The sequence below is a fragment of the Branchiostoma belcheri genome, unplaced genomic scaffold (genome assembly GCF_001625305.1).
Source record: "Branchiostoma belcheri isolate BF01 breed outbred unplaced genomic scaffold, Haploidv18h27 scaffold214, whole genome shotgun sequence".
Taxonomy (NCBI): Eukaryota; Metazoa; Chordata; class Leptocardii; order Amphioxiformes; family Branchiostomatidae; genus Branchiostoma; species Branchiostoma belcheri.
The window spans coordinates 258,115-284,543 of NW_017803647.1; the positions used below are offsets into that span (position 1 = coordinate 258,115).

Below are 26,429 nucleotides of genomic sequence, written 5' to 3' on the forward strand. Positions count from 1 at the left end.
TCTGTGACCCGGCCGAACCGTAATGGCCTACGCTGTGGTAGAGAGAGAAACCTTAGAGTGTTAAACAACCTCGCACCGCCGCAGTCTTTGCTGTAATATAAAAGCCAATATCGCCCGGCGGAAAGTCGATAAACGGCTCCGGTTTTCTGCGCTGTAAGTAGGTCCCGTAAAAGCCTTAGTGGTAGATAAATCAAGCCCTGAGATTTGTAAACGCCTACGTAATCATTTGCAGAGGCAAAGATAGAAACTGTAGCTGTTATATCCCGGTGTAATAAGCTCTTTAAAATGGGTTATTTTTGTACCGGCGCAGAAGCTTATCTTTCTCTGAAAACATATTATTTCGAGTAATAACTAGATGTGTAACTAAAAATAGAAAACTTAAAAAGCTTAAATCTGGGCACTCTTTGGACAAAGTAAGAATCTTGGACCAGTTTTGCACGAGGTATTGAAGAGGTAATCTACCTCGGAGCATTGCAAGCATACCTCAATAAAGACGGGGGACGCCACAGACTTTCTGCAACCTTTGACCTACTGCCCACCGAGTCACGTGTGTCATCTACATTACGCGGCGCCACAGAGGCTTTAGAGTGCTCGTGTCTTGACAAATACTGGAGTTGTTCAGTTGTAAGAAAAAAAATCAAGATTTCAATAACTACTTAAGAGTTAGTCAATATTCAATTTCTGAAAAATATTTTCAACTTCCATCCTCACTACCAACCCCGGTAGACCACAGCAATACGCAACCGGTCAGCGGTGCAAAACGACTCGGATCAGCCACGATATATTGAGGTGTTACGAAAAAGAAATTGAGGGTTATCCCATAGAGAATTGTGGCGTATCATCCGCTTCAGCAAGCACGTGGGTGGGATTTAGAAAATATATCCTGAAAATATTGGAAGCATCAGTTTTATCCTAGATATTCCAGCCTGGGTGTGGGGGAGGGGGGCATTATAGTTGTTTCAAACGTAGCCTGCATCTAATAATGCAAACTTTATTGAAACTCATGCTCGAAGGCTAATTGCAAGGAAACACGCAATCATAATTATAAGACACAAAGTAAAAAGTGTTTAGTCTATAAACTTATATGATATTCCTACGTATATTACAGGACGGTTTGACTTTTTTTGGAGGCAGTGGCTAAATGAAAATAATCCTACGCTTTTAATGATAAGTGAGTTTTGTGATCTTTGTAGAAATATTGTTTTTGAGGGGTCTTTTATAATAGTTACAATCAATTCCCAAACAGATACGTGACCAAGTTTTGAATTATTCTTCTTTATTCAACGTTATGAACCTTAGTGAAAAGAGAACATGTGATATTGGGACGTACCGCAATATTTTAACATCATTCCGGACTATCTATGTATACCCATGTGCAGTTATACCTATCTTGCTTAAACCCGGTAATAAAAACAGCCGCATGTGACTCGACGTTCTATTTGATTCCGGGAAATTCGATTGTTAGATTGTGAGCCAATTTTAGGCCAGCGACCGGTGCACACTATAAAGATGATATCCTACTGTAGCCTTTGATAGATGTTCTTACGATGTTCGGGGACCGGTGAGAATCTGGAATATGTGTCAAAGACATACTCTTGACGTAACTGTATCGTCATTATATATATCATATACTATCAAGTGCTGTATCTTTGCCATATATATATATATATATATTACATTAGAAAAAGTTAAAGATGAGTTTTGGAATTGTTTTGACGCATCTAGTCTTCATGCGTGCGCGTGAGGATTGAAGTTCAACTCATTTGATATTAAATAATTCATTTATTCATTATCGTTCTTCATTCATCCATCCATTCATTCATTCACTCACTCACTCACTCACTCACTCACTCACTCACTCACTCACTCACTCACTCACTCACTCACACACAGCAGAACTCGCACTGATAAACAGCATTGCAAAGTTTTGCCGGTACCGTTTAAGCAAGTAATAATATTCGTTAATTATTCATTCGCTCATTCGCTCGTTCGTTCGTTCGTTCATTCATTCTTTTATTCTTTCATTCATTCATTCATTCATAGCACGACTTCCACCGAAAAAAAACTGGATGACAACGTGTTTGGGTGTACAGACTGGCCTTCTGGCATTGCCTCAAATCTTGAGAAAGAGAAACGGTCTATCGGCCACGATAGCTGGACCGTTGAGAGAGAAACAGGGCAATTTTAATATCTCTCGGAGCGTAAAAAATACGGATGTTTTGTCAAATCCCTGCGGTGTTTCCAGCCATTTTCTTTAATGGTTTTTATTGTCCAAACAGTACCCGTGCAGTCGCAGCCTTTATACGGCTGAATTGATGCTGGGTATCACATAATAATCAATGCATGCAAATCACAACAATTACAACAATCAAACAATACAAATGATACACATATTTGTTCCACAATTATTTTTGTGGAACTGTCGCAAGGGTCTGTGCGGCTGCCATTCGGCGCCACAAGGTGACCTCAATACGACTTTCCCCAACCGAAGTTACGTACCCATTCACACCTGGGTGGAGTGAGAAAGTCGTGTAAAGTGCCTTTCCCAAAGGCACAACGTCGGGGCGCATGTCCAGACATGTCCCGGGTACGACTCGGAATCGAACCCGGGTCTCCCGGTTCACAGTCAATTGCTCTAACCACTACACCACCCGACGCCACGGTTAAGAAAGACGAATCAAATCCGAAAGCCCGGCCGGCGTACGTTACCATATTCATCACAGATTTGTTGCAGGATAATGACAGTGTTTTGTACTGGAAGTGTTCCGCTGTGCTTGCTATGTTATGCAGGCGATGTCCTTGGTGCTGAATCACATTGGACAGCCGTGTTAATGCCAATAATAGTGTTATATTTCACACCATATCATAGGTATGAATGAAATATATTTTTAAATACTTACATCCACACCATAGGTTCTCCAAGCAGATACAGGGTAGCACGGATCGTGTCAAAAGTGCGAAAATTTGTACAATTGACGGGGTGATCGTTGGAAGCACTGTATGGGAGTTTCGAGAATGACTGTATGGGGGTTTCAAGAATTGTTACTAAAACGCACTTTGTGGGTATTCGGGACTACATGGGGGTATTGAAACACTTAATACCGGAGAGCACTATAAGGAAAAAGGTTGATGAGGAATGTTTTGGAATGAGGAGGGAGGTGTAGTGAAAAATGTTGCATTTGCTCAAAGACAAATGCCTGCCTTTCTAGTTTACATAGTTATGATATGACATAATAACAGTGTTTTGTACTGGAAGTGTTCCGCTGTAGTTGTTAGGTTCTGTTATGCAGGCGATGTCCTTGGTGCTGAGAGCCGTGTTAATGCCAATAATCGTCCCCGACATGGGGAGGCGGACTTCTCTGATCTGAAAATCCGTGCCGCGACTGAGGAGCTGTCAGCCACGCCGCAAGTGATTGATGTACGGAGACGGAAAATTAATTAAAAAGTTTACGAATGGATGAAAATGTCTTTAGAAGCACTCGTGGACCTCCGCTCGGTTAAACGTCCATTTATATGCACAAAAACAAATTGACACCAATAATGCACATAAGACCGCTTTCATTTAATGCATCAAAGACACGTAAATACTGTAACATTAGCGCCAATGGCTGGACTCATCTTCTTATGTTGTACAATACCACGTTTGTTATTATTCTGTACACCTTGTTTAAAGTGTGTTGATAAGGCCATGTTTATTTGATTATATGGATGACATCCTCTGGGAACCCACAAACTGATGCGAGCGTGAGAATAAAAAAAAGTTTTGCGAAAAAAATTGGTTTCATTATGAAATCTACGTGGTTTTGGAGGTTGGACAAATGACACAGAATATCTTATGGCTAATAATCTACTCTTCAAATTCATTTCTTTACATTTTCGACTTTTTCGTCTGATTTTGGCATTCTACGACATTGGTATCGTTTTGAAATATACGTTTTTGCAACTTACGGTATATATTTGCTCATTTTTCCAACTGTTTTGTACAATTCACAGCATGGTTGAAAACTTTTTTTTATTGGAAACGGCCGAAAATTCCTGCGCGCGTGGATGTCATCCATATAATCAAATCAACATGGCCTAAGACATGCAAACCCCGTCGTAATTTTCATCGCGCCCGGACCGACAACGTTCCTTTAACCCGGTGAGTAGATCAAGTCGCCGAACAATGCCGCGCCTCCAGCGACTCATTCACCGGCGCCCTGCCCGCACTAACCTCATCACACCCGGCACACCGCGCCAATTGGGCCGGTATTTGTGGCGGGATTTGTTCCCCCTTTTCTTCGATCTAATCCGAACTGATTCGCGAGAGGAGCTCCGTTATGAAATATTGACGAGGCTCTCCACCGACCGAGGGTCACCTTCATGGAGGTGTACTGGCGAGATCTACAGGTTGATTAGAACTTAAAGACACACGAAGCAATTTTAAGGCGGCGGAACAAGAAATATTGTGGTTGAAGTAATCTGTCTGATATTAACATGTGCTGCAATTTTTTTTACCACAGTTTCGTCATCATCTCATTCTTGAAGCGATTAAAAAGCCGCAAAACAAATAAGTACGCGTGATGAGTCCCTTTAATTTTTGGTACCACCAATAAATAGCTATAGCCATAACCAGCCTACGTTACGAAAGAAAAGCTGTCTATTTTATCAAATTTTCGTCATCATTTCGTTCTTTAAGCGTTTTGAAATAGCCACAAGACAGGGTTAATTTTTGGTTAATCCCTTCCTGCAAGAAGCCACCAATAAAGTAACTAGAACCAGCCTACGATACGAAAAAAAAGTAACGGTTTTCTCTCAGTTTTACCTCAACATCATATATGTACCTCACGGATGAAACGGCGTTGATTCAACTTACTATGTAAAACAAAACAAAACAGAACGGAAAATTGACTTTGAAAATCCAGTTTAACCGCCCTGGTATCTCTTATGGTGACTTTAAGCTAAGAGATTTTCGATTCATTCTGAGTCACCGCTGCTTTTTGTTGACCTCTAGGTCGAAGCTCGTCCTAGTTTCTGGGTTCTATTATTGCGTGGCAACGACCTGCCGATACAGATTGACTTGACGGACACAAAGAGTCACAAATAGATAGATGGATGGAGAGGGACGGATAGATAGACAGATGATACGATAGCCGGCTAGGAAGATCAGTACCAAGTGGTTACAGAGATAGTTGTATAGAGATAGATGGGTAGGGATATCAGGATGGATAGTTGGCCGGTTGCATGAATGGATAGGAAATAAAGGCATTATTGAAGACTGGACGCTTACCTCAAGAAAAGATCTTCTGGATTTGGCTTGCAAGGTTTATCTTCAAAGTTACTTTTCAGAAACTCCGATTCCTTGTACGTTTCCTTGGGGTGCATGTGACTAGCATGGGAGATTTTGGAGAAACGTGGCCGTCATCGGCAGTTTCACCTATCTGTATCAGTATAGCCGGTATAACCGCCCTTCGACGTAACACACCAGCTTCGCAGGCACACGACGCGGCGGCAGCTAGCTTTATCACACCGAACGACTTGTTACATTCAATCTTTGCACATTTTATTGCATGAGTTGTTTAAAGCTTGCTAGTGATGATGCCCCAACTGTGCTTGGTGGCAACAAGTTCTAGTCTAGGATAGTTCTTGGGAAACACGAGTTTTTGAATACCTCCATTCTTGGCTGTATCTGCTTCATGTACAGACAATTAATCAATAAAGTCTGCAATAGATCTTTTGGAACAAAGAACTTGGGTTTCTTTATTTTGAGTTACTCATCAGAAATAATCGTCGTGTGCCCTGTACGTAGTCCAGTTCCGTACGTCAAAGCTGATTCCAGAAGGGCACATCAAACCGCCTAATTGTCACACAAGTAATAAAAAAAAAACAGACAACAGAACAGTAAAACTTGTTATGACGACACCGTGCCATCATACCCAGTTTTATTTTTATATTTCACACCATGCCAAAGGTATGGATGAAATGTAGTGTAATTTTTTTCAGTCCACACCATCGGTTTCTCCAAGCAGATACAGGGTAGTGTGGATCCTGTCTAAAGTGTGAAAATTTGTACTATTGACGGGGTGATCCTTGAAAGCACTGTATGGGGGTTTCGACAATGTTCCTACTAAAACACTGTATGGGGGTTTCGAGAACAATTGTTACTATAAAAAGCGCTGTATGGGGTATTGGGGACTACATGGGGGTATCAAAACACTTCATACTGGAGAGCACTACATGGAAAAGGTTGATATGGAACAGTCCATTCTGGAACGAGGAGGGTGGATGAGTGAAATATGCTGCATTTGCTCTGGAGCTAATGTCTGTCTTTCTAGTTTACATAGTCTCCACAACAACAGTATTGTTGTTTGTTGTGGAGATGGTTTAAATTTGTTCACAACAAAAATCCCAACCGTGACAGTCGTATTGTGCCTCCATGATCTCACAAAACCAGCCCACAACAATAGCCCCTGTCTTTCCGTGCGGCGCGGAAGACGTGAACACAATGGAACTTCATTAAAGAAGATTGCCTTCATAGATAATTCATGCTGCGTCCACGCCCAAGACGTCGGGCGGGGACATCTTCAAAAGAAAAGCAGTAAAAAAAAAACTTACTTGATTAAGGTATTTTTTAAAACTGTACCCAACATATATTGTCAGATAGCCTGTCTTTAGTGTATGAACGTTAGAACACTTTTGGAGATCGTTTTGTTACTATATGAAAAAGAAAAACTTGAGATGATCCATCTGGTACCAAGTTCACAGCACTATCTCTACGTGGTTATCAAATTGTCCTCATCACAATGCAATTTTAAGACGACGTACTATGAAGAACTATGAAGATATTCATGAGTTACTGCAAATCTACGGGACTAGATATGGAGATAACTTTTGCTATAAGATACATGGCAAATCATGATAGAAATACAAAGAAAACACCATACTCTAGCTGAAGAACTTCGAGATATCTCTGGAAACATGTTTCGGACCCTGTTTTGTATGATTGGATTCCTCTGTTGCGTTACTGAAGAGGATCGAAAATCTTTATGCCCCTTGCCACCGGCCGACCCCCCCCCCCTTCAACAAAGGGTCGCAAAACGGGAAACACAACACTAGTTTTCCTAGGCCCAACCCTGTTTTATTAATAATCTAGGAGGCTATACCTTGCTCCACAAAAGCACTGTCCTTGAAACTACACAGCGTACCACAATCGGTATCATCAACAGACATCACCAACCGTCTGGCCTTGAACCGTCAGGCCCACTCGGGACCAATTATGGAATTTGGGTTGGGTACGTATAAGCAGGATCAGGTAGTTATAAAGGCTCTCTTGTCGGTAGCTTAGGGACTCTGTTGAGGCTGTAGGGCTTATGTTTTTAGAACTAGTAAGCCAAGGATTCGTCTCAACGGACATTCTTGGACGGGGTTGCCAAAAGGGGTGATGGTACAATGTACAAGAAGGGGATAATCACCAAAAACTATAAAAATAAAGTCTCTTTTCTATAAATGTCACTTTGTAATTGGTTGCTGTTACGTTACTCCATTGGCTTAGCTAAAATTATGCACTTTTGTCTAAAAGCACCACATGTTGTTAAATGTATATTCCAAGCAAATCTAGATAAGGAGGTATTTCAGGAGCGATTTTCTGGCGTATTTTGCTATTTTTGACTCAAAATGTATATTTCTGGCTTCTGTGCCATGAGGGTTGAAGCAATGATGGTGAAATTTGCTATGTGCTAGTTGGGGACTTTTGATGTTTTCCCTTGTGTATAACGTACGTTTGACACTAACTGTTTTGAATGTCTTTCCCTAGTTACCCTCCGAGTTAGTGCCTTATTTGCCGCTAATCACGAGCTCCGTGTAGCGAGGACGTCTCTCCCAGGAATTTTCAATTTACTCCCTGATTCGATATTTCTCTGTGAACTCTGCGGGCCTGAGTGTGGTGGAATTGTTCCCCCGGGGCCAGGGGTTGCCCCAGGGTCTCTGTAAGTGTCACGGGGAGCGGGGAAGGGTGATGGATATCTTCGGGGGCATAAAAAAGCTTTTAAACAGTGTTATGTAGAGGAAGTGATGATTAACACCCGGGGCACAGTGAGTGAGTGACTGATTCTTTCGATCGACCGCCCAGACGCTAGGCGTTACGTGTGCCTGCGATCAGTGAAGAAGACCGCATGCAAATATATATATATATGAGAGAGAGAGAGAGAGAGAGAGAGAGAGAGAGAGAGAGAGAGAGAGAGAGAGAACTACCTGTGCACGAGAGATTATGTAAATATTGTACAATGAATGCAGTGGAAAATGAAACACATTTTGTTAGCCAGTGTCCTCACTATGAGACCGACAGAAACAGATTATTTTACACAGTTACCACAATTTCTCCATCCTTTCGTCATTTAGAAGATCACCAAAAGACTACGTTTCTACTAAGATCACAAAACCCACTAATTATGCAGAATGTGGGACTATTCATTATCCACTGCCTTCAAAGAAGAAGCGAACCCCATAATAGCTAGCGTAGTAGTAGAAGTAGTAAGTTTTTTTCAGACTAGTTTTTGCCTGTCTTCTATTACTGTATTGCAAGTATACTTGATTGTAAAAGCAATTGGCCTTCGGGCATGATTTTGCAAATAAAGTTTCAGATAGTTATAGAATCCGACACGTCTGCTCAAAAGAACGTGCGGCGACTGCAAGTTTGATGCCTAGAAGAAATGTCCCTGGACATCGGAGACCACTTCATTCCAATTTGTGCAGGCATACAGTATGTTTCCAGCGGACGTTTTATCTTTTAGTTTACAGCCTTATTTTATTAGTGCCCGGGAAATCGAATTACCAGTCACAACATATACATGATTTACTAGTACTGAAAAAAAGGAGATCTGATTCAAACGAGGAAGACGCGCGCTTACATCTCAATTATTACGCCAAGAGACATGAAGATGGCGATTGGATTGGGTTAAGCGGCGGCCACAAAACACTTCAAAGTACAACAAGGAAAATCGTAGATTTTGTACCTCCGGGTATTGAAATGTGTGTTGCAGAATGTTGGGTGCATGTTGGGACTGTTCTTTAAATTAGTGAATTCGCGCGAATACCATTTTTTCGAAAAGTTTCGAAATGTTTGTAATTGGCTAAATGATCTGTGAAATCACTAATCCCCCTAGCCGACTGGAGCCCCAAAATAGAAAGGACAGGGGGCATCCCGTGGCGAATCTGGCTGCCCGACCCTCAGCGACCAGCGATAATGTAAACAAACACCCGCTCCGGGCGCCAGCCGCCAATCGTCCGGTGCGCGTGTTACCCTTCTAACATGTAAGTAAGGCCTGCTGAAGTACCTCCCCGCATGTGCAAGTCATCCTTATTGTCACTTCCTCCATTTTCCGCCGATTCTTCGTATAAATTGGGGAAGTAAAGGTCTGAATCCGCGGTATTTGTAAGTTAGAAGTCGTAATATACGCCGAAAACAACCAACACAAAGGTTGCGCAACAGTACGTTGACCCCTGACCCATTGGCTAACCAGGAAGTGCCGATTACGTGTCCTGTGAACGCGTACTAAAGTATCCCCCCAGCGGGTCCCACCAGGCACGATAATGAGACGTTGATTGATGGCACATGTGGTTCACATCTGAACAGTTTCAAGGAATGAATTTATCGACAATGCTGACACCCCTCTGTGTGAAAGGTCAGATCAGTGGTCGCGACCACAATCGTCCTTATACATGCAAAGGTCAAAAGCTGAGGCCCACTTTCACACTGAAAGGGGTGTCCATCGGCGGTCTAAACGCGTCATTTTGACGCACTAAAACACACATACCAAAAAACCAAAACAACGTGCACCATCTACAGCCCAACACCAAAACGTATACCAACTCCCAGACATACCCGTCCACCCAAACGCGAGAAACGGGTGCGAACGCAATTTTCGTCTTCCCTCACAAAACCTCCGCGCTCGGGATGTACATCCCTACCCGGAGGTAATAACTGTGGGCGACATTCGTTTAGGGAAATAACGGAAATTCACAGCTCTCGCGAGACTAAAAACAATCACGTGACCTTGAACGAGAGTTTATCCTAGTCTTTGATGGTACTGTGAGTGTAAGGCCGATTGTTGATGTGTAGAAATGCTGGAGACCTATGTTCATGCTATACTACGTGTCTTTACAATTATGTGAGTTGCGGAATAGCAATTAAGCCCTAAAATATCAAAATACATCTTCAGATAAAACCCCAAAACATCGCCTTTTCTGGGGGAAGATTCCATCACCCGTCAACTTTCCTAAAACTAAAGTTTGGTCTGACGGAGAAAACGCCCGTGAACTCGCTCGACGCTTGTCTATCTCCTGTAGCCATCCATCCCAAATCTCTCCTCGCGATGAAAAGTCATTAGACAGTCCATTTCCGGGTGGAGAACTTTGTTCTGTTGGCAACACATCACTTGTGTGACACGCGAGGCTTGCCCCGGAGCAGGGAAGCAGTTCTACCCCCGTCCCGACACTCCCTCATGTTCGCGGCGGATTTTGACAGGGAAATCCTCCGCATTACTCACGACTCGGCCCGCGGCAAGTCATATCTGAAGCCTGCCTGGTCCCAGACACGTTCCGGGGGCGAGTTTTATGGCCCAAGAGACACGCAGGGGGAAACTTAAAGAGATAGTATAGTCTGCGGGAACTAATGTACATAAAAGCGTCCTTCTGGGGATGGTTATGTTCGGAAGGCTTTCAGAACTTTCCGTGTGCTGACTGACTGAGGCATATCTACGTCTGTACAGTAAGACATTAGCCTGCATTCTTGAGAAATAAAGTCATCTATTTTCTATTTCGGTATCTTTTTTCTTTCTATATTTGTTTCTTACTTTCATTCTCTTTCCCTATTCTATACTCATTCCCTTTCCCTTCGTTACTTCTACATTTCCGCACATTTTTAAGAATCATCATACAGTATTTCCGTATCTTTTTGCTCTTTCTTCCTTCTTTTCTTTCTTTCTTTCTTTCTTTCTTTCTTTCTTTCTTTCTTTCTTTCTCACATTTCCTCACATTCTTTGCAACATCATATTGACAGAAATTATCCAAGCAGATGCAGGGTAGGGGACGTGTAGATAGACAAGTGCACGACAAAACGCCGTTGCGAACACTCGTCGCCCAACAGACTGAATAGCCATCAATCTTCCCAGACGTGTTCACGAGTGATAAGGGCAATAAACAACATCCATGCCTCTCGCCTTAACGCCGTCTGACACATCCTTATCTTAATTGAGCAGAATTGTGGTAATACATGCGCCAGGCAGGGCTGTAGCTATAGCGTAACCGCATATGCGGTATTAACTACGCGTCTAGCCCCACCATACAGCAGCCTCTCATCAAAAACCTGATCTCAGGAACAACTCGTGAGGATGCAGACTTGCCTTTGAAATGCGGGAGCTACATGTAAGACGTGTTCTAGACGATTTATTTGCCTTTGAGTGATTTTTCATATTCTGTGTTCATGCCAAGTGAATGTATAGGTAGATGAAGGTAAAGGTAGTTCCATAGCCTTTTTGAGCCCGTAGGGGCAGTAGGTTGTTAATCCACTGTGTCTAGAGCCCTTCCTTTTTGGAGCTAAGACATGTTCTAGACGATTTAGTTGCCCTTGAGTGATTTTCATATACATGTACTGTGTTAATGCAAAGTGCATGTAAAGGTAGCGTAGATAAAGGTAAAGGTAGTTCCATAGCCTTTTTGAGGCCTGAGGTCCAGGGTTGTTCCACTGTGTCTAGGACACGGTATTGGAAGGTGGAGCCTATCCCTATCTCCCATTCGACTGCGTTTACCTGTGCAACCGAAGTTTGGTACGCATTTTACACCTGGGTGAAGTGAGGAAAGTCGTGTAAAGTGCCTATCCCAAGACCACAACGCCTTGCCAAGGATGTCAGAAATCAGGCCTGCTGCCAGGAATCGAACCCGTGACCTCTCGATCCCGTGTCCACTGGCCTAACCTCTTAACAATGCGACGCCACATGTGAATGTACAACGATAAATTAATCTCAACACATTAATGTTATTGAAGTTTTGCCTCCAACCTATGGTAACATTAAACGTACAGAATTCTACGGACTCGAAATCTGAATACATATTAAAGGCTAAGATGATTTGATTATATTGATGACTATATGAATATATGCACATGAATATATTTTCGGCCGTTTCCAAAAAAAAAATCAACCATACTGTAAATCGTACAAAACAGTTGCAAAATGAGCAAATACATGTATATACCGTAATTTGAAAAAAAAACATTAGAAAACGATACCAATGTCGTAGAATGCCAAAATCAAACGAAAAAGACGAAAATGTAAAAAATTGAATTTGAAGACTAGATCATTTGCGAAACCATACTCTGTGTCATTTATCCAACCTTCAAAACCACGTAGATTTCATAATGAAAGCAACTTTTTTTATTCGCACGCTCGCATAAATTTTGGGGTTCACAGGGATGTCATCCATATAATCAAATCAACATGGCCTAAAAATGAAACAATCACTCACTGACGGTGCCTTATAATTATAAGTCTTACTCCCAAACGTGAGACATAAAGAATCTATCTGTAGGCACGTGACGATAATTACAGCAATAAAAACTTCGCACATGATAACTATGGGTACGATAATCAAATCCATATGGGAAAAACGCACGCTTCCATTTGCTGACAAAAAAAACGGAAGTTCACTAATGGTGAAATATAGGCCTTTGGGCTCTCATGTATGAAGTACCTATATAATTGCGTAGGGACATGCAGTCAGCAGATTATAATTAGGCAGGCTTCCCATTTAAACGGGTTGAGCATAACGTTAGATCTTTAAATGCTTAGGGTCCCATACAGTCCCTGAGAGTGTACTTCGGCGCTTAAGAGTACAAACTCGCAGTGCTTTGGAACCTTGGCTTGGGACCAAAAAACGTTTTCTTTTGAGATCGACGCGAATGTATTGACTGTCTGGCTGTCCCGGCACACAGAGGTACTGAGAAAAAGCAAATGTATCTCCACAAATGACTTACGTATCGGCTCAAAGAAAAATCGTCATAATTCGATTGATCTGGACTCTCTCGAAAATCAAACGTCGCCGTTTTGGCTTCCCTCGAATGAGTTTTCGGTCTGGTGTTTATTGTTTTTCCAATGCGAAGCTGTATTTGATGGCCACATAAAGCGACGTTGCCAGTGTTTTTTGGAAAGTTCTAAGGTCCAACAGAGTGGCTGGCCTAATACGTCACTGTCACACGGTACGGTGTTACGGTCACTACAGACACGCTTCCGAAAGCCCAGCAACAGCTGCAAGCTTTGACAAATCTCCGGCTTTTATGCGACGCACCGTCTTTTGCGGGCGATGAAATTGAAACATCTGTCTTATGTGATCTCTCCGTGCTTAGCCGGCTAACCTCGGCGAACTGTCGCGTTCAGCGGTGTCAGGGAGGGGCGAGACGGGGGCAGAACGTGCGTGGGGCCGTGCGACACGGCCGGGGTGAGAAGTTGCGAGAGAGAGGGAACAAAATTGAAAACAAAGCCAGCGCTAGCCTCTTTTGCAGGCTTTCTGGGTGCGATCGGTGTTTTGTGTGTGTGTGTGAGGGGGCTTATTTGCAAGTTGCACGATTTTCTGATCAAACGTAGATCGCGAACATTCGAAACTCTGGCCGCCAATCCTAGTATGCCATTCCTGAAAATCGTGCAACCTGCAAATAGCCCCCCCCCCCTAAAAAAAAAACGCCGGCTGCAAAGGAGGCTAGCGAGCGCAGCGCTGCACAGGGCCCCACTCCCATATATATATATCGTTCAACTTTCTTTTCGCTTAATTCTCACATTCCACACATACATTCCATCCTATAGGTAAATTCATTGACACATTCTAGAAGAAAATAGCCCTCACTGTGTGCAAATAGGTAAATATACAAAAATATAAATGTTTCAACTTTAGTAGTATAAATGATATGTCAAACTCAACATGTTGACATAATATACTGGCACGTAGGTTCATTCATTTGTATTCACTTGTTTGTATGTATAGTTGTAACAGACCTCACGAAAGTCATTTTACTTTTGTTGTGTCTATAAAGATTTTCAAAGAAAATAAAATGGGTGTATCATTAACTTCCTCAACTGTAAGACATCGCACATGATGTTACATAGAATACAGTCCCTTCCTGACGCCTACCTACTCATGACTTTTCCCAACAGTACTAGTACTCTCCTCAGAGATTTTAAAACCAAATTTACGAGAAGATACTCGCGAAGAAAATTAGTTTTACGAAACATCTGGCAATAAATCGAGCTTATAATCTCAATATCTCTGCTGCTGGTATAACTAATTTGGAAGTTTATGATATTCCTATCTTTATGAGGTGTCTGGTGGTATCGTTTTTATGACGTGATCTTATTTCATGTTTGTTATGACTTGATATTTACTGAAAAACGTCTGTTTCTGCAGTGACGTCGCGTGTACAAAATGCAGTTGCAAAGCTAAAGGAAGGGTGGTTCAGCACCAAGGGCAGTTTGCTGGGGTTTTTTTTGATAATGTAGAAGACGGAGTATCGTTTTTTATGACGTGATCTTATTTCATGTTTTTATGACTTGATATTTACTGAAAACGTCTGTTTTTTTTGGCGACGTCGCGTGTACTGAATGCCACCCTAAAGGAAGGCAGTTCAGCACCAAGGGCAGAGCTGTTCTGTTTTTAAGAGAAGATTTTATGATATTATTTCATGTTTGTTATGACTTGATATGTACGTACTGAAAGCGTCTGTTTCCATGCTGATGTTGGGTGTTCATAATGCCGCTCGAACGGAAGGCAGTTCAGCACCAAGGGCAGAGCTGCTCTGTTTTTTTTTTCAAAGATAAAGTAGAAGACGGAGGTAGTTTGAAGAAAAAGTAATGCCTGCTTGTGGGACATGGCAATGGTATTGGCAGGGTGTGCAGAAAACTCTTACGTCAATCCACGCCAGCAAAAACATCGTAAAACACGGCCTTAAATGGCCCCAGGGCTGCACTGAACAAGACAGAGCGTCTGACAGATAGAAATTTAAAGGGAGGAAGCACCGGAGACAAGGGTATGTGCTGAATGCTAACAGCACGACAATACAGCACTGAAGGAAAATACAATTCTGACATCCCTGGTTTCAGACGGGAGAGCTCGGCGTCGCGACTAAATTGATTTAGGAGCGAGTTTGTCAGTCGTAATTAACAATCAGTTTCCCCCAAATCGCATTTCCCCTCAGAGCAATCTTGCCGTTAGATTGCCCTAGAGCGAACACAATTTGTCGCAACAATCCCTTTTGGCCTTATGTCAGATTTATATGAACGCACTTTGGGCTTTTATTTGTGCTTCTGATCAGATAGTGTACCGGCGAGCGTCTGGTATTAGCTTACAGACGCCAATACGTAAAGCGCTAACGTTATCAAAGGGGGAGGGGGGGCGCGTGTCTCTGGGCAAAAGGTCACCAAATCCACCCGTTTCCCATCCTGAACAATTATCTCCACACAGCCCAGTTTCAGGTAAACCATCAATCGAGACGTAATTTGACCAGATTGCCTTTCACAAAAGGTAATTTCAAGTCATTAGATGCTAAATCAATCCACTCGTACACTATAACAAATCGCGTTAGCGAGCAAGTCTGCGAGTTTTTTTCTGCACTACATAATCTTAGTTTGGACAGATTTTCCCCCCGAAAGGCCTCATGGGAAAGTTATGGCGCCCATAACGACCCCTGTGGCGGGAACATCACAGTGAAAGATTTGATGCCCCTGTCAGAAAGAAAAAGATGCATTAATCTCATTTACACACAAGCTACGTTTTACGAGCTAAAGATGGCGGCCTGTCGACTGAAAAATAACGCTTCTGAGAGAAACCACCATTTTCATACGTCAGAGTTACGGTTGAGACATGCCCACGTCCAGATGAACCTGACAGGATATACATCATTTGGCTGTATTAAAAGAATCTGGGCGTGCAAAGACCTTTTGGTATTAGAAGCGCCCTTCCTTTTCGGAAGGGCAGCTCCATTCTGTCGTCTGCATGTAGTATATTGCCCGGTCACGCGCCGTTAGCAAATGTGTATAGTGGCAATAAAACGTCCTGCGTATATATCCTCCCCCAAAACATATAAAACTCCTTCATAACAATACCCACAGAACGTAACGGGCCACTGCCAAGCTATTCATCACAAATGTAATTTTCTGGCGCACAATTTCGTTCTGGGCTTTATCCTTTCACGGCTTTTCTGGGTAACTCGCTGCGCTGTTACCCGCGGGAGCTACCCAGCAAGCGCGCCAAATGTTTGTGTAAGTCTCGTACCCCCAGGGTTATTTCAAAGTCGGAGATTTCTATAACCTTTAAGACACTTCGCGAATGTAAAAATCATGAGGTGGGTCTGGCTAGTTGCCGTGAAAAATACCAATTTTTCCCTGGTTAGGCCGCAGCTATGACCCTATAGAACCTCTAACCTCATTTAAAATCAAACGTCGGGAGTAACAGGTCGGTAGGCGGGGTAACTTTCGACCTTCCCGCGGTTACTGCAGGGCTCCCTCGCGGCAGCATAAATGTCACTGCCGCGATAGAAACGTGCACAACTCCTGATTAAATTTCCAATAGCGACAAAGCACGCTATCTTCTCAAGTTAACCGCATTTCTAGCTAAAATCAGCACCGTATCGTGGAACGTTTTCTTCCCCATATGGTTGCTTCCAGAAGTCTCTCCGAGATCGAATTCAAAAATGATTTCGCGATACAGTTGATACGAATGATAGTGATACTTCTGTTTTCTACCGAGGGAGAGAAACATTCCTTCCCGGTTACTCTATCCTTCTCCCCGGGCTTCAGTTTGATCTATAACTCCCGGTTACCCCGCACAAAGTACTCTTCTAGTGGATAATGACGCTCTATGGCGCGCGCCTTCACTTAAAAGCTTCGACATTACAGAAGTCATTATTCGCCGTCATGTTCCATTATGTTCGTGGTTCTGCATTTCTCTCAACCCCCACCGTACGTACGTATGCGTGCCCTGTAATTTGGAATCTCGAGTTTCATCTCCCGGCGAAAGTTCTTCTTTTTCCACGGCTCATTTGCGGTGTGAATGCTGGCATCGAAGTTTTCCGGAGGCACTCAAAATTCCTCGCCAGAGACAAGTGGAGACGACTTGCTTGCTTGGCGATTTCCCAGCAATTTTCTTTACATTAAACGCAGCAAACACAGCACTGAATGCCTACATAACTGGAGTGTTCTTGCCTCTCACACTCAAACACATTTGGGTGCTTTCAAGCGGGGCAGGTGCTTGTATTGAGAAATGGCGGGAAAAAAACGTCCTCTGTGAATGGCACGATAAGAAAGTATGTGAATGAGTGGATACAAACACAATCAAGCCACTCCAAACGTATTAGCGACCCTGAGACCACCTGACGTCTGTAGGGCTACGATAAACCGAAAATGCTTCTTGGTACGGCGTTTTGCTGTTAAGCACCGACCTATGTTAGCGTTCACACGTTTAGGCTACTTAGTACTGTTAAGACTCATCCCCCCCCCACACACACACACACTCCACTAACGTCGTTCTGAGATTTATAAGTGCACGGCTACCCATCGCTGAGTAATGATCGCCGTGGCAGTTAACGTAAATTGGGTCGTCCTTCAAGGAAGGTCGGTTCGACTCCCGGAGGTTTAAACTACGGTACCTCATGCGTTAGTCCAAACTTCTTGTAACATTTACTCTTTTTTTTTACCTTCGCCAAGAAAGTTTCTCTCTATATTTAGATTGTGTGTTGGTCTTGATAAGACCTCAGAATGATTAAGTTTTGGCCCTCTGGCAGCATCTTGTAGTACTGCAGAGGAACTAATGGTTTTTATATTTTTTTCTTTGGACGACATGCTGTGGTGACGATTTTTTTTCATTTGTTTCTGAGAAAAGTATTTTATATTATTATAGTCAATGTGTTAACTGTGTATTATGGAGAAAGACAGTACACATGCATATGGAAGGGAGAAGACATTAAAAGAACACTCTCATGATCTCTACATAAGCCTGAAAAGTTTCCCCGTCTCCCCACGATATGGGTGCTTAAGATCCCACTTTGCGGTGAGACTCCAGCATCAGCGTTCCCCGGGCCGAACTAAGCCGGAAAGTAGCGGCAGGAATGACAGATTGAGATGTCTGAGACACACTCCGTCGACCCAGCAGACAAGATAGACGACCCTATATCACGTATGTAGTATCCACTCTATAGTCTTATTACACGTCCATTCCTTCTGGGGGCTGTAGCTCCGACATGCCTGCAGGAAATCTATCGATTCCATCTAATATTCCTCAACAGACGGTACATAATCTCCAAAGACAATGGGGGGATAAGAAAACTCTTCCCTTAGAGCACAGAAACTATCCAGCTTGAAGATACAGGTAGAATTTGACAGAAGTCTTATTGGTATCATAAATTTCCGACAGTATCGTTCCCTAAGTCTGATATCGATGTCTAACGTTGTTGGGTCCTGCGGGACCGGAGTGGGTAGATGTTTTACCGCGGTATTGTTTCTCTCTGCGGCCGGTACTTTGGCAAAGCCCTCACTTCAGTCAAATGGAAGCCACGAGATTAGATGTGTTTCCGGCAACAGTGCATGTACTAGGCCTGCCCCAGACCATACAAGCTCGCCTCATTTTTCTTCGCGTTCGCTTACCCATACTCAGGTCATCTACCTTTTAACTCTGACGTTAGAGGTTTTTTTACCTTCGAAATTGACAGGAAGGTTATGTTTTGGGCAACTTTGTGTGTGTGTGTGTGTGTGTGTGTGTGTGTGTATGTGTGTGTGTGTGTGTTTCTTTGTTTGCGTGTGTTTGTGTGTAGTTAAAATTGTAGCACGATTGTCATGGCATTTGGTAGATAGGTAGATCTTGATTAGCTTTTTGCCCCCTTTCGGCTTGATATGGTACTGCAGGTGAACTTAATATATCAGATTTTGGATGGTAGATAACTCTTGTGCTCAGGAAGAAGTGACGTAGGATTCGACCCCCTAGTAGCTTGTTATGGAACTGCAGGAGCGTTTGTTAATATTTTCTTTGGTTTTTACTGACTGCCATTCTTTTAACTATTGTGGAAAAAAGAAGCCCAATCAAGTCACTACCTAACCTCGCTACCTCTACCTCTAGGTTAGAAAAGAAGTCCAACTTCGTGAATGCTACAAAAGTATTCTTTGCCATGAACGTAGAAACACCGAGTTGAAAATAAAGCATTCATAAGAATCCAAACGGTTGTTACGTAGCCTCTATCAAAGAGTAGAAATTGGCCAGATAGAGAGATAACATGCCAGAGGAGTTGGTCCTCTAGACAGTACAGTTTGCCGCACCCCCGTTGTTACGAGCATACATTAGGGAATTGAAGTGGATGACTATGCACCTTTAGGAACCAAATAGTGACTACAGGCCAGAATGCAACAGAGCAATATGTCACGATTCATATTGATCGCAGTATATTTCTCCGTCCTATATCCGAATCCTCCGTATATCACAGCCAGCGAGCTCATGCTTCAATGACAGACATTGTCTTCTGACTGCAATATCCCGAGTCGGGATGCAATTTTAAAAGTTCTTTGGTTCTGCGATCGACATTATGTATTTTTCATGACCGGGCGTACAGCTACTGGCAATAGTTCTATGTCGTGTAGCGAACTTTGTATCTGTATCAGTATAGCCGGTATAACCGCCCTTCGGCGTAACACGCCAGCTCCGTAGGCACGCGGCGCGGCGGCAGCTAGCTATATTACACCGAACGACCTGTTACACCCAATCTTTGCACATTTAATTGCAGGAATTTTTAAAGCTTTCTAGTGATGATGCCCCAACTGAGCTTGAGTTCCACTCAACGATAGGAAAATACCAGTTTTTGAACACCTCAATTCTTGGTTGATAACTCTACTATTTTGAAGGCATGACTGTTCCTTGTTCTTTCCTGGGCTGGTATTAGGTACATGGTACGTCCACCAATTTGATCAGTCATTTTGTACATCATACATAGTCTGAACATTTTTCATCTGTTTTCCAGCGACACCCACTGTAGGTTTGGAACTTCGGAAGCGTTTCGTGATCTCTCTCAGTGTCAACGCCCGCTTTTCGTGTGCTGATTTTTATTAGTGAGCGTACGTACGTATACACGACTGCTCTTGGCACACATTGTGGTGCGAGAATGGATTATGAGATTGAGAATATTGGGCCCTCCGTCCACCTGTTTCACGGCGGTGCCTTTTATAGAGCCCGGCCTGTCCGCCCACACCAAAGCCGGGCTGTCAAACGCCACCGCACCGCCGTCTCGTAACGCCGTTTACCGGTAAGGCAGCGAGAATGCGCGTCCACAAAGGCACTTAAGTGGCATGATCCTCCATAAGAACCCCCACTCACAACCCCCCATCCTACCGGCTACAAAGACCGCACCACTCAAGCTAAGATAAACAGTTCTAAGAGAGACCCAGTAGTTGTATATATCAGAGGCGCATATGTCACCACAGTAATTCTCTACACTACTTTCCTCCAGGAGTTAGCAATAGCAATTGATCTGACAGCACTGCAATTTCATCGGAGATGTTTAGAGCTTTTAGGGACGGACCCAAGCGGATACTCAAGTGAAATTGTCCCTGCATTTTTTTCACGGACTACACGGGCTAACTTTCCTGAAACGAAAAAGAATGTTTCATATAACTGAGTGTGTACTTTTTTTGGGAGGGGGGGTCATGCACCGAGTTCAATTCATCCATGTAGTCCTAATAAATACTTTTTGGGATGTAATTTTGGTAAAGTAAACACGTCAACTTATCTGCTTCAACTTTCTACATTTTCTCTTGCATTTTATATCCCGTCATTTCCTACGTTGTCGGCCCATTCACACACTTGAGTCCCCACGTGGCAAGTCCGCACTTTATCTACGACGCATTTTACTTAAAAGCACTTGTAGCACATGTTTCCGAGATAACCACATTTTCCTTGAAAACACAGACCGTATGTACAACATAGCCCACCGGGGGCGCGTAAAACAACGCCGGTATCAATTGGGAACTCGCGTGCGTACATCGCCAAACCTCGTAGACGAAAAACGCCACGGCGCATTTACTCTCCGAATGACCCATCACTTAAATCTAGCCGAGTTAAAAACGGCACACGCGCTACTGCATGTAATGTCTTCCCTTGGAACAACACCCATTTCTGTGGCTATCAACTTTTCGGAGATCTTATGAAATATCTGCTTGTGTTTTTAATATTGACCCAATAACAGCCGTTCCCCAGTCCGAGTCCGTAGTCTCTAAATAATGAAAGAGATACTGCTCAACCATTCACCCTACAGGAGTCATTGGCGAAAGCCCGTGCTATTAGCGTTTCTATTCGTATTACGTTTCCCAGTCGATACATGTGTTCATTCATGTACAGCGTGACTCTAAGAATCTCTGGCTTCTGGTGTCTGTGTGATATACAGCGAGCCCTGCGCCACAAGTGTGCATGTAACACTAACACGGCCTCCCCCCGTACGGGACCTACTGTCGGTTGTTTACGGTTGACAGACAGCGAGAGTGTCCGCTTCGAACCACTGCCGTTTACGGGACCGGGCCACACCGCCATCCCGGGTCAAGCCAAAGTCAACATAGATTAGGAAAATTAATACATAGCAGGTGAATGAACATAAACATCCCGCCCGATGTCCTGTGTAACGTTGCCTGGTTATGACACACCCTGCGGTACACTTTACACCCGGGTACCCACCCTGTCCGCTACACCCGGCCATCTGCTACAAGTTGTAACGTTAGTGTGTGTATAGATAATAAAAAACAACACTGTACAACAAGATGTACACATACCTTCGCACGTTTTCCACGTTGAGGCGACCAGGGCAACACAAATCGTCAGAAAGCGCAGTCTTGTAGCCGTGTGCTGCCTCCCCACCATTCTTACCCTTGGAAGGGAAAATACGAAGGAGCGTTAGTTGACGGTCTTACATCCTCGTGACTGATCCTCTGTCTTATGACAGTCCATGCCCACACTCCTGAAGCCTCAACCTGTCGCGTAGACTAGTGAGTTCGCACCTAGCGGCACTCTAGGCGACGGTTTGCCTACCTCGGTAAGCCGGTACGCCGCCTGCCAGCGGAACCATCCCCGCCGGCGGGTATATAAAAACGTGCTACACGGTAGATGGTAGGGGATCAGCGCCCAAACACCCTACTTTCCCGGCAATTTCGTCTCCCCGAAGCTAGTGATCAAACAGGAGTTCATCCCGGGGATCAAGCGACGTGGTTAATTAGGACGATTCCGTGGAAGAGATCAGACCCAAACGTACGAGCCTCAGAAATGCAACGGTAGGCGGAGCGTCCTACACAAGTACACACCGAGCCAGTACTACGTACGAGACAAGCACAGAGAGACAAGCGTGCACGTTTTACCTTACTGGTGCCAGTAGAGTACGCTATATGTATATCAGTGGCTGCGCGCGGGCAGTGGTATTCCGCGGGGCGACTATTTCTGTCACTAAACCGTGTAGTGGTCCCCGACAGCGTTGTGTCCTCATAATATTACTACCCGCCCGTCAGCGGCGGACAACAACTGTTTCCACAGCCTCGGAAAGGTCACATATGCTACATACCTGTTTTTCATATTTAATGAGGCCAACACGTCAGCTTGCCTCGTATACGTCGGTCCCTAGTAGTACAGTCACGGGAAGGGCCACCAGACAGAAAATGATCCATAAAGACTCCGTAACGTAACGCCGCTCTTACCGTGACGAACTGTCCCTCCCTCCGGCTGGTCAGACCACGAGTGGCCGGGGACTATCGTCTGCAGGACCCGCTGACTCTCAGAGAAGCGTGCGGGCACTTGGCGACGCTCTCATCGACATGAAAGCAATGCAGCGGTCGTTCATCTATTATTTAGAAGCCGGAGAAAGATTGGCTATGACTATTTAATTGTCTTTCATTGTTCTCGTACCGAATTTGTTCTGTTCCGGAGATTCACCTATGGCGTGAGAGTGTCACCAAGGACAACAGCGCAGGTACCAATCACCATGGCAACGCCTTATTTACATAATCACACCGTCAAACGACGGGATGAAAGAGGGAGATTGACAAAATCTATCTATTATCTGGCATCTCCTAATTTTTCAAGCGTGCTGAGTCTATGGGAATGTGTATGGATTTTCCGATCACATAGGAGGGTAATCAAGGGGAGAAAGTATCGGTGTAAAACGGGATGGCACGGCCAATATCATTCGAACCATCCCCCTTTCGGGGTCCATAGACAAAAAAAAAACAAGTGCACAGAGCAAAGATATGAATAACCCTGCCCTTCCGTTAGTAGAATCTTGTCAGGAATAAGAAAACTTAGAATTCACGAATGATAGCTGACCATGTAGTTTGTTTGACAAGCTCAGCCCAAAACACACACACGGTGACACACCCACAAGAAGATATTTCGTAATTAACCTTCTCCCTGCTGCCTAACCCAGTAACCAACACAAAGTCGACGCCAAATGGCTACCTCAGCAGACTGAGGGTTATGTATATACGAAATAATGGCGACTGCGCCAGATGTTGACGAACGGCACTTCTAATACCAGCTACGTCAGTTTTTATCGGTTTATAGATTCAAATATATCCTAGGATAACGCTCGACGTTAATAGATGCCTTGGCAAACCTTATAACCGTTTTGAGAAGTGCCCCGTCACTAATAATATCCAATTGATGGAATAAGTCTCCGGAAAATAAGGTAAGTACTTGGATTTTGACAAGGACCAATATCTGCATTGATTGCCTTTCAAGTGGACTTTGAAGACATATGTATCAGTATAGGGAGGGCGGTGTCACTCACATAATGTACTGTCGTCTCTTCTTTTCTTTTCTGTTCTTTTCTTTTCTTATATACAATCTCTACAAATTACGTTGTCCAGGATTTTAACAAGCTGCTAGGGATCCCCAAATCTAACCACTTCGAGGTCCCCTCAAGACCTACCCACCTACCAAGTTTCACGACAATCCATCCAAAGCTTCTTGAGTTATCGTGCTAATCACCCACAAACCCTACCAAAAATATAACTTTGGCGAACGTAATAATAACGTTACCACCACAGCAGACGTCCTTACCGTGTACATGCTACTAGGAGATTACAAGATAAAAGGCACCCCGGATGTTGCAGGCGAGTCATGTTGGCAACTCGGCACAGAGTCAACATATTTACTATTCCACCACATGTCCTGCTCCGAAAGATCGATATGGTCATTCTACAGTGGTGTCCATTGAAACATCGAATGTTCCGGATACATACTCTAACAAGATTACCTAGGCTCAGAACTGTTTGATCGAACATGACACACACCCCTTTGACAATACCTACAGTATTTCGAACATCACGTGTTACGGATATATTTATATATATCCGTTTCCGTACCTGCACAGGTGTATGTATTCCCCGTGGGACACCTGTGCCATGTGTATAAAAATGGCGTGACCTTTCCGGATCATTTGCTGCAAACGAGCACAGACATAACTCCTGATATTGTAGAGGCTCCCGAAACAGGTGCTTTTTCCCGTATGCATGACCGGAGGCGCTATACGTGCAAGGCAGTGGCTACCTTGGGGAATATCACTGCATGTCCCCATAGGAGTGTAAAAGGTCTCTCTCTCTCTAGCTCTGGTACGGTTAGCAATCAATCGTTTTGCCAGGGAAATATACACGAATAATCACGCTACGGTAAAACGATTTATCACACCAACGTTAACCATCAGAACTGCTGGGCCGTATCGTTTTATATACACAGCAAATAGATTGGACTGGGAACATCAAACGCCACAGTCTGGCTGAAGGAAATATACACAAAGCTGGGAAGGACTCCTCTGTGGGAATTTTTTTACAAANACGTAATACCTTGACCTCAAACATCCAAAGGATGACCACATCAAAACTTTTATAAAATCATTAAATTTGTCAAATGGCTTTGATGTTATCCCCCTGTATTTACCAGATCCCATATTGGATAGGTTACCAGTAATTGGGTTATCATCTTTGCTGGTTGGACACACATGTACCATTTGGCCCAGATATACACATCGACCACATCATCCTAAATGGCACAAATGTTATACGTCAAACTCAGATCCCCTTAGATTATATGGATTAAGATTGTCAACCTCACTTCATCCTGACTGAAGCCTAAGCTAACAGTAAAACAATGAATTGCAAGAAAGCAGTTACGTACAAGAACAATTTTACTATCTGCCCTTCTTTATGCTATTTTGTAAGTTCCAGGCAGCCTAGCTACATGTAGATACAAGTAGTGTTAGAAGTTCTGTCTGCTGTAGGCTACAGTCCCAGCCAAGTTGGCACTCATCACTGTTTGTTTAACTATGTTTAGATCCAGGAAACCTTGACAGGGATTCCTTCCCTGAGGCTGACGCTACCCAGGGTATAAACTCAAGCTTAAACACTTGCTACTGAGTCCTGTGTTATATTGCATATACAGTGACATACTTATTGCAGACTGGCTGTGATGTTCATTGTGATGTCAGTATGACTGACTATCATTAAAGTCTGTGGTCAAGTTATATAGCAGTGATGGTTATACAAGTATTATAAATGGCAAAATGTTTATCGTCAAATGAAGTTTTAGTTACTTTTCTTATCCAAAAATCAAACTTGTTTCTGTATGCTATTGTACTACTGTAGTATGTTGCTTAGATCTTGAAGTGGGACCAAAAGACTACTGTAGTACATAGACCCAGTGGCATAAAACTATGCATATTTGTCATTTGTTATGACTAAATAAATAAATGATTGATAACACCTTTACATCCTCTGTTAAGCTGACCCAAAGCCTGTACAGACATACTCAACAGAGACTTTCCCCAAGCTGATTGTGGAATTTTCTAATAACATTGCAGACTTGGCAACTAGCCTGCTTCAGGGGGGGTTAAGTTTAAACTGCCTTGACAGAGTCTGTGTCTAGTTTTTTGTCAACTTACATGTATGATCAGCAAGAATTTCAGGCTCTCCACAATTTTACAACAATGATATAGTGTAATTAACTGATGAGTACAGCATAAACCATAGAGGTAGAATTGGAGCTTCATACAACCTCCTTGCATAACTCAAACATAATGCATCCCACAATAATCTTTCTTATGTTGGCATATTACATATTTCAATAATAAAGTTTGTCTTTGGCCTAGATAAGTTGACTGCAAACCTTTTGGAACCTACACAATGATTAATTATTTAGGACCACCTTGGAAGAACCTTTATTGAATTACAGCACGACACAAGTAATTATAGATGGTTACTGAACTTGACTGCCGCAAAATGCCTGTGAAAATCTGAGTCTCTTTGATCTCAATAAACATGACACCGCAACAACTGCGGCTTTATAACCCCATAGCTATGAGGTCAAACAAGACAACTGCAGTGACTAGGGTGAAGTTGGGAGGGGAA

The 26,429-nt window shown here is 43.4% G+C and overlaps 1 protein-coding gene across 4 annotated transcripts in view; it reads right to left on the reverse strand.

Annotated features, from left to right (window-relative positions):
* Positions 1-22,966, reverse strand: part of LOC109469993 (delta-like protein C) — a 62,262-nt gene extending 39,296 nt beyond the window's left edge. The window contains exons 1-2 of one of the 4 annotated variants that reach the window (XM_019768762.1): positions 22,728-22,966; positions 21,816-21,910 (exon numbers count right to left, since the gene is read on the reverse strand). In XM_019768762.1, the coding sequence (XP_019624321.1) occupies positions 21,816-21,903 (88 nt within the window). In that variant the 5' untranslated portion in view covers positions 21,904-21,910; positions 22,728-22,966. The other 3 variants (XM_019768760.1, XM_019768761.1, XM_019768763.1) reach the window with 3 other exon arrangements.
* Positions 22,967-26,429: the final 3,463 nt, after the last annotated feature.